Below are 15,794 nucleotides of genomic sequence, written 5' to 3' on the forward strand. Positions count from 1 at the left end.
TTTTATTACAGAAATGTCTTCTGCTTTTCAAAATATTGTACAATAGTTTTCATTGAAGCCTAACATGAAAATAGCATTTTAGGGCTAAGTACTGGGGAAGCTTTACCTATTTTGAGATCTTGTCTTTTTCCCCTTTTGGATAAAGTCAATGACCATATTTCCTTTTTTTGCTTTGATTAATAGAAATGCTGGGAGCCAAATTTGCAAATCATAATAAGAATATCTATGATTGATTTCGTTCAAGTCTGTGCTTCACCTTCTTTTTCTGCCTTCTTTATTTCATCTGGACTCATTCTGGTATTACTAATTATTTTGTATACTTTAAACTACTTCAGTTCCTTTGTAAATAGTAAATACACACACACACACATACACACACACAAATTGCCTAATAATTGTAAACCTTTCTAGTTATTAGTAGTCATGTGTTTTTAAAACATTCCATTCTTTGAGAGTATTTTCCACACCTAACTTTATGCCAGCATTAATCTAGTACCTTCTATATTGCTGTAAAGATGACAGAGATGTTCTTTGTCCTCATGAAAGAGCCTATTTAATATTCTTCCCCACCCTCAAACCCAGAGATTCTTATTTGGTTGCTAATATACTGTGCTCTTAATTGTAGCAAGAAGCAGCAGTGATCAGTAAGTTATTTTTTATGTTACCATTCTTCATGGTGAGGAGTCTGTGTTCCTAAGTCTGTCCAGGTGAATTCTCTTGGTTTGTGTAAATAAATATCAAATGACATACAGTTAAATTCCTATCCGTTTTGTATTGACCACTGTATGCTAGTGTTTTCATGACCAAGGACTAACTGTATATGTATTTTAAATTCTCATAACCCCAAAGAAATGGGATTTCTTGACTGTGTTTCATGATTTGGTTAAGAATATGTGCTACAGTATGTTCATGTTATTTTCTGGAGAGAGTCAGTTTATTTCTTAGACAACTCCTTGAAACAACATTAAAATCTCTCAGAAAATCCAACTTCCAATAATTTCTAAGACACTTAGTAGTTTTGAAAGGTAGAATGACCACTGTCCCATATCCGCTCCCAGTTTTTATCTCCAGGTTGGCATTCAAAAGATTTTTTTTTTTTTTTTTGCCAGAATTCGTTAAATACTTTAAAGAATAAACACCCCAGATAAATGTACTATTTAAAAAAATTATCCAAGATTATTAAGAAAGGCAGTATTTTTGTCACTTCTTTTAAAATAAGATAGAATAGTTTTGAGGTAGAGTAGAATTTATATTGGATAGTTTATTGTGAAAAATTGAACTGTTACCAAAAATCTTAAGCAATCACAGGAATGGCATTAATAACAGATGTATTAATTGAAACTAGGGATGAATACATGATACAGACTGGGTAAAGAAAATATTAAAATTTTTAAAGAAATCTGTGTATTCCATAATTCTCTTTACCCAAAGTAGACTTTATTTAATTCTTTCAAATGCACATTCTGTTTGCTTAAATCTACATCTGCCACTAGCTTTGAACACTGCCTGAAACGTATGTGTGGCTTGGCAGAAAGTCTGATATGAAAAGGAAAGCACAGAATAAAGTTTGTCTTGTTAAATAATGGCACAGAGCCTTCACAGTCACAGTGTAAGAGTGCTCACTGGTGTCCCATGATGCTGCTGGGTAGAGGCTTGTAATTATTTTCTTCAAAGTCTTGCTTGAGCACTCATGCCAGCACAGATAGGAGATTTTATGCATTTTGCTTCCCTGTCATATTTGTTGAAATCATTCCTTCATTTCAGGGAAGTTGTGGGGTTTCGTTTGCTTCTTTGCTTTTTAAATTATTTGCATTTCCTGTTTGAGTTTTGTTTCTTTGCTGCAAAGAGTGTGTACTAGATCTGGTCTCTGTTCCTTTACTTGATGTGCTTATGCAGGTCAACTTTGATCTGAGCCAGTATTTATTTACAATGTAGTCTTGGCACAGGTTTCAAATAGTTATATAAAGTGCAGTGTTTTAGGAGTTTGATTGCATATTTGTGATAGTTATCTACTCTGGCATTTAAAAATCTTTGACAGTAGTTTTACCACTTAAAATCTTACTGCTAGTGCTAAATTACTGTTTAATGTAGTGATTAAACTGCAAAAGATGTGGTTTCTGAAAACCTGGAAATTTTTTGTATATTTCTGTTGTACCTGTGTGCTATACTTTATTGCTTCAGAAATAATTTATTCTACACTTTCCTAGGCTTTGGAGCCAGAGTCTGAAGTCAAATTGAAGTCAAAGCTTCTCTAATAGGTTTTCAATAATCAAGATTACATTAGAGTTATTTTGAGAACTAGTTAGATGACATGTGTAGACTGCTTAGTAGGAAGTATGACATAATAAGTGCCCACTAAGTGCTGAGTTTTTTTTTTTTTTTGCCTTGCTAATACCCTTCTCTAGCCTCTATATATGCGTATTTCTTATAATATAGCTTTAAAGAATTTTGACTTTATATGGTATAATATCATCATCAAATAAGACACTGGGTTCTTAAAATTGTTTTCTGTTTTCTAAATTTAGATAACTTTGTCCTTTAAGAATTCCCTAATAACTCATTGTAAATCTTTTTCCCCTTAACCTGCTAGGCAGATCTCAAGTTTTTGATTTTGAATATTCCACAACTTTACTTTCTTTTAGCTCATCCCAGCCTATCCAGCTATGGCAGCTCTTTGTTCCTGTTTTTGCAGTGAGAAATTGAGTTTCATGAGGGCCCACTTTAAATTATAAAATAAAAAACCTGACTTTTTAACAGTGAGGGGGAGTGATTGAAAGTGAAAAGAATACTGGTTATTCTGAATGAAAAACTTCAAATCTATTTGTCATTCCCAGTGATATTCAGGAGCATTGCAGACTCATATTCTAGTTTGGTTGATTGCCACTGTAGCTCCAGAAACAGCATTTAAATATAAGACAACATTATTTTCAGTGTTTGCATATTTGAAGATAAAACGAGAAAGCCCAACAAATGTGGTAGGTTTTTGAAAAGAATAGTTATTGGGCAGTCTGCCTCAGTTAAGACAGTTTTAGCTCTAGGCGCTTTAAATTGGACTGTTTTGCAAAGAAGATACTGGAAAAAGTGAATATGAATATATTGGTGCCAGACTTCAGACAGTTGTTCACTGTTTTAAACCAGTCTCTCCTTTGCTTGGGAGAGGCTAGTCCCATTAAGACAGTTGTAGAGGTTGAAAAGATTTATAAAACTTTAGCTCATTTTTATAATCCTTCCAAATTTTGTAGTGTCACCTCAGTTGCATCTAAGTGCAGCTTTTGTATTAGTAATTTGAGCTGGCTTGATAGTAACTACCAGTTTGTTTTTATAATTCATTTGCTGCTTGCTGCTTCTCCTCAGTTGGTAGGGCGTTTGCTTTTTAAACTAGGCATGCTTAAAAGGTTCTTTCCTAACTTCTCATTAAAAGATTCTAAGCCCTTCTGTTGAACATTATTATAAATTTAAAAATGGTCCCATTTCCAAAAGGATTTCCCTCTTGCTGTTTGTTTTTGGGAAACAAATCATTAACTCAGAAATGAATGTCATTGACTGAATTGCTGCTTTGGCTTCTGTTAAATATGAGACCTTTAGTTAAAAAAAAAAAAAAGTTGCCAACGAATGGTCATTTCTTCCTTAATCTGTATTTACATAGCAATAGGAATTTTGGCTCTTTATATCAAGGATCCCCACTTTTTTCTTTTCCTTCTTTTCCCTTTTGTTTCTTTGGTGTGGTACTTTTTTGAGGTGTGAACCACTCCTTGGTTAAGAGTAAACCTAATCCCTGTCTTTTATACCCTCCTTTTAAACTTCAGCCAGAAAAGTAAATACTGGCTAGATATGAAGAGGCTTATAGCATTCCCTTCATTTACCAGAGTCTGTGGGCTGTGTCATGGTTATCATCATCACAGCCATTTGCAGGAATCATAAAGTCCTCCATTTGCCCAAGTGTTCTAGCTAAACCATGTCTCTCTGATTGCTTTACCTACCCACACCACCATATAACTCCCAAGAGAGACAGACCCAGGGTAACCACAAAAGCAAAAAGGCTTTGGAGTTTGGAATCTGGAATGACTATTCCCGTTTTACTGTGTAAAACTGATTGGCATATCACCAATTCATGATTTTTTCTTTGTCTCCACTATAGGCCAGAGGGGTAAATAGGTGTCAGCTAGTGTGGCAGCTCAGCTCAGTTGATTAATGGTGGCTGCTGGAAGCATGGTTTTGATATAGTTGAGTGGGACAGTCTGCTATTTATTTCTTACTCCTACTTAGTTTTACCAAGAAGCCTTTCCAGGGGTTGGTTTTGTACTTTCTGAAAATTTGGGTGGGAGGAAGAAGAACAACTGTGAGTGAAGGGAGATGAGAGCCATACATCTGCATCAACATTAGAACAAAGCCACAGACCTCAAAGTCTGTAAAGATACAGCAGTTCACATGTCGTTTGTGAGTCGTGTCTCTTATTCCTTAGAGTGTAAACAATACCACTTAAAGGGGGAAGAAGAATCAAAGTTCCTCCTTTCAAATAGTGCCTGTTTTGCACTGGGCATTGATGTATTCCAGCTTCATTTTGAAACTTCAGCATCCCTGTCCCCACCTTTTTTTTTTTTTTTTTTTTTTTTTTTTTGTAGTGCTGGGGATTGAACCCAGGGCCTTGTGCTTACAAGGCAAGCACTCTACCAACTGAGCTATCTCCCCAGCCCGTCCCCACCTTTTTTAGGGGTGAAGTGGAGCTAGGAATTGAAACCAGGATCACTCTACCATTAAGCCATACCCCCATCCTTTTTTATTTTAATTTTTTGATGCAGGGTCTCCCTGAGTTGCTGAGGCTGGCCTTGACCTTGCAGTCCACCTGCCTCAGCCTCCTGAGTTGGATTCAGGTTTGTGCCACCACAGTCCGTCCCTACCTTTTTAAGATTCACTTTTAGATCCTTCTTTGTCTCTGTAACATCTCCATACAGGGCTTTTAGGAGGGTCACTATTTTTCCTAATTTTGGCTTATTTGTTCGTTCTTAATATCAAGGCAATAAAGTTTAAATCATTATAGAGAATGTCCTAAAACTTCTCATAGAATGGTCCAACATCGATTTGTTGTGTAATGGTAATATTCCAGTGCATTGGAGAATAAAACCAGTTCTATTAACATTCTCCTTTAATTTTGTTATTCATTTAAGATGTTTAGGTGATAGGAAAACCCTTATGACTTACAAATAAGTATGTTTAAACCCTTCCAAAATCTGGTATGTCATTTTCTAAGCTATAGATAAGGAAAATATACATACTTCCCTCTTTCCTCCCAGTAACAGAAAAAGCTAATTTCTGTACTCTTCAGTCCCCAGAAATAAATACATTGGAGCTGGATTTATTTATTCCTTGAGCAACCTTGGGGATACAGGCCTCATATTCCTAACTCTTCTCAAGTTTAGAGAAATACTCATTTTCATTCTTATCCTTATTGGAGAGTGTGTTAAATTAGGTAAGATACTGCACAAGAAATAATTTGAAAGAAAGATCTTGGAGGATTTTTTTGGGGGGTGGGGAGGGTTATTTTTTCTTGGTTTGGTTTGTTTTTCCTTCATGTATTCTGGAAATGTGCTTATAAAGTCTGTTTTATTTAGATTATTTGAAGGACATTTAACACAATTATCGAATTTTTTTTCAGAGAAATGTATCTTGATTTAAATCACAATGCATGCTAGAGACCCTGTTTTAGCTAATAGACAACTCCTTCTTTATAGTTAGCATATCCAAATGCTGAAATATTTGGAATCCCAGCGTTTTACTGGGATGAGTTCTCAGTTCTCTTTGGCAATGGAAAAACTAAACATCAGAGAATCATTTACTGTACAACAGGATACCCATGGGGTGGGTGGAGGTGTCCAAACTGGCACAAGAACCTTTGTCTTTTTTTCTTCCATTGCAAGTTGGTAGACTCTACCCTCTGCATTACTAGTCACATTGCATGCCAGCATACTTTGCAAGTACTGATGTTTTATAAGTTGTCTTATAAAATTGTTTCTATATTATCAGTTGTTGGGTAATCTCTATTTTTTGTTCTCTTTCCCTTTAAGATAAATTGCATTTAGTTTCATTCCTGTTTTACTTATAATGTTGGGACTTTTCATTTGTAAGTTAAATTTGACTAAAATTTGTTAGCCAAATCTGTAATTTTACTTTGATTTAAGAGAATCAAGGCATTTTAAAACAGAAGGAAACCATAGCAATGATTCTATCTCACTCCCAATTTGTGTGGTTAATACAAATCTGTTAAACTAGCTGAAGGAAGGGGAGGTTCTCTTATGTGCCAGAGAAATAAAATAGTAAGATGAAAGAATTAATATAAATCATCATATCAGTTTTATACTGCTTCAGGCTGTCATACTGTCTGTAAAATAGATTTGCAGGACTGCGGTGTTTTTTTTAATCATGGTTTAGAATATAACAGGCTATAAGGCTTTGTTTTCAGATGTTAGGTACAAATGTGCAGAAACATTGGTATGTACGTATGTCTTGTGTATAAACTTCAACTCTCCCCCATAACCTCTAAATATGAACAACTTGAGTAATGGTGGCCAAACCACCGTTATCTTAGCACTTTTTCCCTTCTTATGAACGAATGAACTCACTTTCGAAACAGATTTGCTGGTTTCAAAACAGTTGCCTAATGTACGTCTTGACACTAGTACACCTTCCAGTTCTGTTGCAGTTTTGCCATGGGCTTCGAACTTGGTCCTATTTAAAAAAATAAAAAAAAAAAAACACACACAATTTTTGAATAGTTGATGAGTTGGCTGCCATTTTTTATAAACAAGAGAGATATAACCATGGAATAAGCAGATTTAGAATTTCTCAGCCACTAATGAGTTTTGAAAAATAAGACTATGCATCTGAGGAAGGTACTTTTATGCTTTGTCACCTGAATCTTGTTTGTTTTGTAAAGTCATAGCACTCTAACTAAAGGAATGACAGGCATAAAACCTTGTTTTTACCAAAACCTGATTAAGAGTTTTAAAAGTGAACTGCTCAGGTTCAGAGTTAAGCAAATATGGTTACTTCATGGCCATGCAGTGTGAATATTATGTTGACTATAAAACTTTTTCCTTTATTATACATTATTGGGCTATAATGCTTTTTAAATGTCATTTATTACACTGTCAGCTTATACTTTAAGTTAATAATATACATTGTAGTCATTAATTTGATGAAAGTAAAAGTCATTAAATCTTTTTGTTTTATATATGATAATTAAAATTTAACTCTATCCTAATGAAAAAAATGTCACCTAACACAAAGAAGACTTGGACGAAAGGAAGAAAAGAAATCAATAATTCTTTTTTAAATTTAGTGTATGCAGCAGGGGGCACCAGATGAAGGCAAAAATGAATTCTTACCTTTTAAATCAGCTATAGTCTATATGCTGTTTAGATTGTAAGTAGTGTGGTAGTTGATTATTTCTCCTTAGTTTTCTTGTTGGTTTTAACTTCACAGTTCTAAAAACTGTTGAAGAAGAGATTAACTGTTGATAACTATTCTCACCTATTGATTCAGATGAAACTTCTTAGAAGCAGCCAGTCTAGTAATTATACAAATTTTCCTTAAATATTTTACTATTTTAGTTTTTGAAAAAAGAGCGTGTAAACCACATTTAATAATTCTTTGTTTAGAACATTAAAATTGTATTCTTAATATTTTTTTCTTCAGAATGGTTTGCATTAATGATAAAAGGAAAACCCAATGATTTGAAAGCTTAATTTTATTCTCTTTACATATGAACTGAATGACTTCTCCCCTGGAAACCTGTTCTTTATGACTAATAAATAGTCACATAGAAATTTGTTTCAATAAGGCTTATTTTTAATATTGGTGGTGTCACTGAAGTTTTTCTTTTTTTTTTCTCCTCTCCATCATCTAGTCCAGTATCAGATGGAAATGATGCGGAGCCTTCGCCATGTAAACATTGATCATCTCCACGTGGGCTGGTACCAGTCCACGTACTATGGCTCGTTTGTCACCCGGGCACTTCTGGATTCTCAGTTCAGTTACCAACATGCCATTGAAGAATCTGTTGTTCTCATTTATGGTTAGTAGGAGGTTCCTTTATTATTATTTTCTTCCCTTAATATTATTACTCCTATTTTCGCTTTCTGTCTTTATGCTTCTAAGAGTAGCCTGGCAGGCTTTCTCAAGTAAATACCAACCCTGTTTCTGCAGCAGCCTCAGCAGCAGCTAAGTCTAGACAGGGTTTCCTTCTTTCTGTTTATTTTTCTTGCTATCAGAGCCCTGATGTGTACATTTTGGAATGCTGGAGTAGCTGCTTCATTTTTATTCCTCCATCTCCCCTCCCTCATTGAAGGGGCTGGTGGAACTAGACCAGATGTCTAACAAACCCCGATTGCTGGAGTGTCTGGCTCTGTACGTGACTGACCAATCATAACACAGTGTGCCAAGTTTTTTTTTTTTTTTTGTACCTCTGACAGCAGCGTACAAAACCTGGACTGTTTCTTAGCACAAAGATTTTTTTCTTTTCAGCCTATTTAATGGTGTTTCCTCAAGCTCTCCAGACCAGATGTTCTGTGCTGTATCAGAACTGTAGGCAATTTAACAGCTTTATAGCCTTCCCCCTCCCCAAACACTCACAGTTTGCCATATCTGGCAGACTTGCATATAGTTTCCAGCTGAGAAGTAAATGTAACGTCCTGAGTATCTGTCAGAAAAAATACTAATGAATACGATCAATCTTATGAGCTGCCCCAAAATTGTTTCAGTATGTTAACAATTGGATTACAGTAAAGAACAAGTTGTTAAAGTGTACTTATATTGGCTGGAAACATTGCATCATCAGACCTTGATGAATTTTCCACTTGTTTCAATCTATTTTGGTTTTCATTTTATCACCTATTGCTAAAAGTTTCACTGTGTTAAGTTTCAGACAACATGAATGTTAACACAGGTTTTAGGCGAATATTGGCATGCCAGAGCCATTATCATGCTGCAAGTGCTAAGCTCCCTTACTCATGGAGTGTTTAAGCAGTTAGTTTTGACAAAATTTTCTTTTTCTAAACTAAAAAGACACTTTTGTGATAGCATTTTGACGTAGTGGTTTTGTTTTCTACAATCTTTTAATTAAGAAATGTGAACAGTGATAATTAGGTTGTATAAATTTTGTTTGCAGGGTTATTCATTTTAGTTGACTGAAGAACTATAAAAGTGCATACAGTGATTTTGTTTAATATTCATTAGTATTTTCTCTAGTTATACAAGATGTGTAGAATATGATCGGTTTCATTTTCAAGACAATTACTGGTTCTAGATGAGGGATGGATTTCAAAATATCTTAACAATGTGTGGAATCTTTTTTTTTTTTTTATGGGGGGAAGTTACTCTACCGATTGCAAGTATAACAGAACAACCACTGCATCTTTGCCTACTCTTTGCTATAAAAGGTTTGAATGTGCTTCAGATTGTGTTGTCATTATTTATTTTGGTCTTCATTTTCCGAAGATGATGTGATAAGTAGCAGAATGTGCCTAGAACCAGTGTCATTAGAATTCTTAGTAATTACTTTCTTTTTTTCTTTTGAGATCCTATAAAAACTGCCCAAGGGTCTCTCTCACTAAAGGCATACAGACTGACTCCTAAACTTATGGAAGTTTGTAAAGAGAAGGATTTTTCCCCTGAAGCGTAAGTGTTTGGGGGCCCAAGAGGCATATGGTAAAGGGACTGGGTGTTTTTCTTTTAAAATGTCAGTTTGCCACATCTATTGAAGGCTTGGTTGTGCTGCAGTAATGCTTTTGCCATGTGGACTATAGTTTTCTGTATGCCGAGTGCCACTTGATTTCTCCCTTTCCATGTTTACATTATTCTTTATGGAGTGTCTCATCTGTTGTTCTCACCATGGGTGAATTCAGTTAGAGTGGGAATTAATTAGCTATTGTATTTGAAGAAATAAATGATAGAATAAAGGGAGATGGAAAAAGTGATCAGTGGCTGTCAGATTGTAAGCTCTGTGTCAGACCGCGTGCAACCTGCATGTCTTGTTTCCTGAGCTCCTCTTTTGCAGGGGGAGGAATATGAACATTTTTAAGGATTCAGTAAAGAATGTACCTCATTGGAAATTTTATGAGTGATAAATATGCAATGAATCAGCTAACTAATGGAGCTTATTCTGTGATCCTACTTAGTGCTTTTGGATATTTATGTTTTAAATTTTTTAATATTTAAAATTCTTCTATTTGTTAATTACAGAATTTTTGATTTTTTTAAAATGAAATCAAAGTTAATGACTTTGACTTCATATAGGGAAAATTCATCTATAGTTTCCTGTATGAATCCTAAAAAATTAAGGTATACAATTTTTAAAAAGAAAAGCCAACTCATGAACAATTTCTGGTTCATGAGTTCACAATTTTTCTCAGCTAACTCTGAGAAGCTGTTTTCTACACTGTTGTATGTGGAGTCTTGAGTTTTCAACTAGTCGTTAATCTTTTTAGTTCAGCACACTTAAACAATAACCTTTATAAGAAATAGAATATTTCTCTTCTGGATATATATTTTAAATATTTTAGATGCATAACTTACTGTGGCATTTACATATTTTGTTAGTTCATTATAATTATATATGTTACATTTTACTCTCAGTGAAATGTTTAAGGATACTTGATTTCGAAGAACAAATAGTTTTCTTGCCAATTTATTTTCTTACAGTTGAAACAACTCAGATCTTTTTCAAAGAGTACCAATGAAAAGAATCTTGGAGATGGCTTATATTTAGGTAAAATGTATGAAATAGTTAATTTAACATTTACTTCTGACCATCAGTCTAAAGTATTTTTAACACGCTTCACAGATTGAAAAAGGCAAATATCACCTTTGAGCACATGTTTGAAGAAGTGCCGATTGTAATTAAAAATTCACATCTGATCAATGTCCTAATGTGGGAGCTTGAGAAGAAGTCAGCTGTAGCAGATAAACATGAATTGCTCAGCCTTGCGAGTAGGTAAGTGGCTCTGCCTAATGAAAAGTACCCTTTTTATTGCTTTTTTGCAAGATTCTTTTACATACTTTCCCTGTGAAGAAACAAAAAAAAAAATATTTAAGAACATTTTGAGGTTGCTAAGATCTATGTAACAGCATGTAATATTTGTCTGGTCCTTTTAAGATCCCAGGAAAACTGCCAAACTGATAAAGTGAAACAAACGCATTGTTTGAATACTAATTGATCCTGTTGTAAGAATCTACTGCTGCCTCCCTTGCTGTTTCATTTGCACTTTGATATGGTAAATACCCATGGGGGAGGGCTTTTTTATTCGGCTCAGCTTGCTTTATTGTACACTGTCCTGAGAGGCTTATGCTGTTATATCTAGATATTTAATAATGCTCAGGAGAAGAATGGAAATGCTTCTTTCTTTTACTGGTTGCACTTGCCCAGGTTCAGATACATGCTCTATTGTTAGTAAACTTCTAGTTATTTGAGTATTCAATGAAAATTAGAATTTCTGAACTTGACACTGGCTTTTGCTGTCAGACTGGTGATGTGATTTCCTTCAGTGTGACTACTTTTGCAAACTAGTTGGTAAGGTAATATTTATTATATTGCTAAAATGCTGACTGAGGTGTTCCAGACAGATTGTTTCCTTTATGGAATTACTATGTTGTCCCACCCCGCCCTGAACTCTTTCTCTTATCATTTTTAATTTTTGCAGTACTGAGGATTGAACCCAGGATATGCTAGGAAAGCCTTCTTCCACTGAGCAACCCCACCATACCCCAGCCCACAGATTCTCACTTTTAACAGAAATGTATAGCTTCTCTGAAATGCTGTTTAAGCTTTATGTTAGTGATTTGTTGTTGCTGGATAAGGAAGCAGTGGCTAGCAGTAGCATAATATGAAATGGGCAGAATGAGTAATCAATCAGTACATATTTGTTGGTTGAAAGGTGAGGTGTGTTTTCTTCAGCAACTGGTTTGGAACAGAGGTTTATCAGATTTCCAGTTACCCTGAACAGATGCTTATTTAAAAAACCAAACCAAACAAAACACAGTTTCTTCTTCCCACATACAATGCAAGGGAGATAATGAACCTCTAAGGACCAGACACCATAGTGTCTTCTCTGTGCTCTGGTATGAGTATGTGTATGCTTGAAATGCCACCTTCCATTGCATCAGTTAATCACAAAGACCACTAGAAAGTTTTGACAGGGCAGAGATGGAAACTGTATGGTGAATGGAGTGCTAAATGATATAGCCAGGTTGTAAGACTAATTTGGAACCAAGAGTGTTCTGTTTGACTGCAAACATATATTCATAATAATCCTTAAGTTTGTCTGTTTCAGAAGGTCATATTTCTTTATTGCTTTTACAAACACTCTTGGCACACCTATATTTAAAGCGTTGAGCTAAGAACCTTTTTCAGCATTCAGGGTTACAATTTGAAGTAGTAAGTATAAAAATATATAATAATTTTAAATTTACTACATGAAAGTTGTTGCTTATATAATTCATCTCTTCACCTTTTCCCAGACCTCCTTTATTGAGCATACAAAACAAGTATAGCCCTTATTGAGCTTTCATATTACCAGGAAGCTGGTCTATAATATTCATTTCTCTAAAGCAGCAGTTGTAATAGCCAAGAAAATGTTCTCAGTTTGCCATAGCAACTAAGACATAGAAAATTGTTTTATTTTAGTTTTATCTTATGTATTTTTATATGAAAAGCCTGAAATACACCTTATGTACATCTTAGTTTTTAATTTCTAACGTTAGTAGCATGATGATGGTAATCAGTCCGGTTGTCCTAAAAATTTAAGAAAAAAATAAAAAAGACCTTCAGAGATTATTCTTATGCAACTCCTTAAACACTTTGGGGATCTTTTCCATGACCCATATGTGAGTCCCGTTTCTTTGATTTACCTGACAAATTTGTTCTGTGCTATGAATGATTTGCTTTCATTTTTAAAAATCCTAACTTTATGTTTCAATTTTATTATATGGAAGTTCTAGTAGTGGTACCATATCAGCCTTAATTAGGTTTTTTTTTTAAATGTGTAACACAAGCCTTTAACTTTTCACACATGAAAAGCAATTGTTTTTATTTTCCCTTAAGAAAAATTAAACTAAAGGTGAGCATCCTACATTAAAAATAATAAGCATAGATTGATACTGTAGCCAGAACTGACTTAGCAGTCCATGTCTTGGTTCACATCTGTTTAAGTTATCTGTTTTCAGTTCTTTGTTTCCTTGGCAATAAAAGGAAAGACTATATTATTGAAACACCAACAGTAACTCCCTGTTTGAGTTTGCTAGTTGAACTGATTCTGAAAAGGAAAGATTTTCACAAAATTGCCCTTGGTAATGAATTTGATTTTCTGTGCTGTTTATGAAATAGTTATGTATTGTTAGTTTCTGATGCCCTTCAAGGCCTCTATTGTGAGGAATGTTGAATGTTTCTGATTGATTATGTTTCTGAAGAGCATTATTGTAATAGCACAATTAGGAAATCTTTAAAACCCACATATTTGTGCTTGTGGCAGTGTTCTTTCATTATAATAACATATACTTACAGCATGTAAAGTCATGTTTGGTGAAAAGAGGGGTCCCTATTTTAGCAATACTTTTCTGGATACTAAAATTGGTCTTCCAAGATTTAAGGACTCGACAAATAATAGATTTTTCTTTGCCTATAGCTCTTCCTCTCCTCTGTGTTTTTCTCCAGTGTCACTGCTCTCCTGTCTTCTCCAGCCACAGAATTGGTAGTAAGCTTTCCCTTTACCTTATTTCCTTTTTCACTTAATGGCATAAATGACTTATTTAATAACCAGCCATGTAGCTAATGGCATCTCTATACTTAATATAGCTCGTTGGGCCTCAGTTCTCTGGTGAAAATGAAAGGATCAGCTTCCTGAGGTCAGTCCCATGCTGTCCTGATTTCTCTGGACCTCATTCATTGGATCTATCTTCTTCCTCATAGATTTTTTTAGTTCTTTATCCTAGTTTTTTCCGTTATCCTTATTGACTTGTTTTTTCCCCATTAATTTTTTTTAAATGTTCAACACTTAAAATTGACAGGATAATGCAGTGAATATCTGTCCATGAACCTTTCACATTGATTCATCAGTTGTACATAAGTCATATTTGCTCTACTCGCTGTTTATACATAAACATACTTTTTTTTTTTTCTTTTTTTTGGTGAACCAAAATTTAAATGTGACTTTCAACCTCTAAATACTTAATAAGTACGAATCTCCTGAAAATAGGGACATTTAAACATACAAGTCTCTCCAATTTTTTTTTTAAAGAACACTTTTGTCCTCATGCTGTCATTAGCTGGCTTCTATCACCTTTTGCTACATTTTTCTCCTTTGTTTTATAATTTGATAGAATTTTCTGTCACTGTCTTTTCTCATTTCCCAGTTTGCAGTGTTCCATCCATTGCATGTTAGAATTCTCACAGAAGACTTCTTGTCACCATATCACTGGATGAGATTCATCAGCATTTAATAGAATCAAGAACTCCTTCCTGAAATTCTTTCTTTTTAGTCTATGAAACTATAGCACTTATGGGGTTACTTCTTAATTTCACACAGTGAATTTTTTTTGCTCATCCCTAAATATCAGTGTTTGTCAGGGTTAATTCCTCCATGTGCATTCTTGGGGTGATTTCATCTTATTTCTATGATTTTTGCTACCCCAGACCAAGACCTATTTCTCTTCATGATTGCTTTCACAGTTCCCTAACTTCCTGCTTTTGACCTTTTCCTGTTTTAAGACTCATGCTAAATGCAAATTGGATGCTTATATTACTGCTTTGCTTAAAATCTTTGGCTGATTCCCATAGTGCTTAGAATAGAATCCAAACTTATAATCCAAGCTTCTAAGGGTGTATGCTATAGCTGTTTTTGTGCCTCTAAAATTTGATAAATCTCTTTTTCCTAGTCAAGCACTGGTGTACTGAATTATTTACAGTTCATTAAATGCATTACACCTTTCATGCTAGAGTCTCTTGAGTGGTCTGCTTATATCCAGTATCTGCAGTGTCCCTTCTCACAGTCCTCTCTATTGCCTTCAGCTTCTTTACAACAATTCAAAATTTAGTTGTCAGATAATTGGAGTGGGGGAGTTTCACTTAATCCTACCAAACTGTCCTTTTTGCATCCATTGAATGTCTGCTAGAGCACTTAACCACCATTACATTTTATTTATCTATTTACTTCCTTCTCATTAGGAAGTGTTTTGAGTGCAACAATATCTTATAAGTCTAATTCTTAGTATCTGGCAGAGTGTCTGGGAGAGTAAGTGCGAATTCAGTATGTGCCAGAAGAATGAATGTGAGATGCAGTATTGTCTAACCCTGAAATTATTGGGAAAGCAGTGTGACTGTCTAATCAGTGGATCTGGATATTTGGTTAGCTACTGGAAAAAAATCATTTTTAATTCCTCATTTTGCACCATATACCAAATCACTTGAATCTGAGTGGATTAAAATCAGACTGTTAAGAAATTAGAAAACAGAAGCAAATACTTAATTGGTTTCCAGAGAAGAAGAAACATTTTAAAGTAAATCATGATTGAAAAAGTTAAAATGGAATAAGATAAGTATGAAATAAAATTTAATACTAAAGAAGTACTCGATTCCTAGACAGATGAAGTCATTAGGCCAAGTTAATGGGCCAAGGTTGTTTGGGTACTGCCAGACGGGGATTAAAAGGTAAATTTACACATACAAACACACAGACACACCAGTTCTGAACTCTTTTCTGCTCTTTAAGAAAGAACCCAAACTTTCTAATTGTTTTTTCAGGCTATAG

At 34.6% G+C, this 15,794-nt stretch overlaps 1 protein-coding gene across 2 annotated transcripts in view; it reads left to right on the forward strand.

Moving 5' to 3' along the window:
* The window catches only part of Eif3h (eukaryotic translation initiation factor 3 subunit H), a 96,488-nt gene that overhangs the window by 73,582 nt on the left and 7,112 nt on the right, over positions 1-15,794 (forward strand). For both annotated transcript variants that reach the window (XM_047565876.1, XM_047565886.1), the window contains exons 3-5: positions 7,904-8,071; positions 9,573-9,672; positions 10,838-10,987. In XM_047565876.1, coding sequence (XP_047421832.1) covers positions 7,904-8,071; positions 9,573-9,672; positions 10,838-10,987 — 418 coding nt within the window. The remainder of the gene's footprint in view (positions 1-7,903; positions 8,072-9,572; positions 9,673-10,837; positions 10,988-15,794) is intronic.

Source organism: Sciurus carolinensis, chromosome 1 (assembly GCF_902686445.1).
Source record: "Sciurus carolinensis chromosome 1, mSciCar1.2, whole genome shotgun sequence".
Classification (NCBI taxonomy): Eukaryota; Metazoa; Chordata; class Mammalia; order Rodentia; family Sciuridae; genus Sciurus; species Sciurus carolinensis.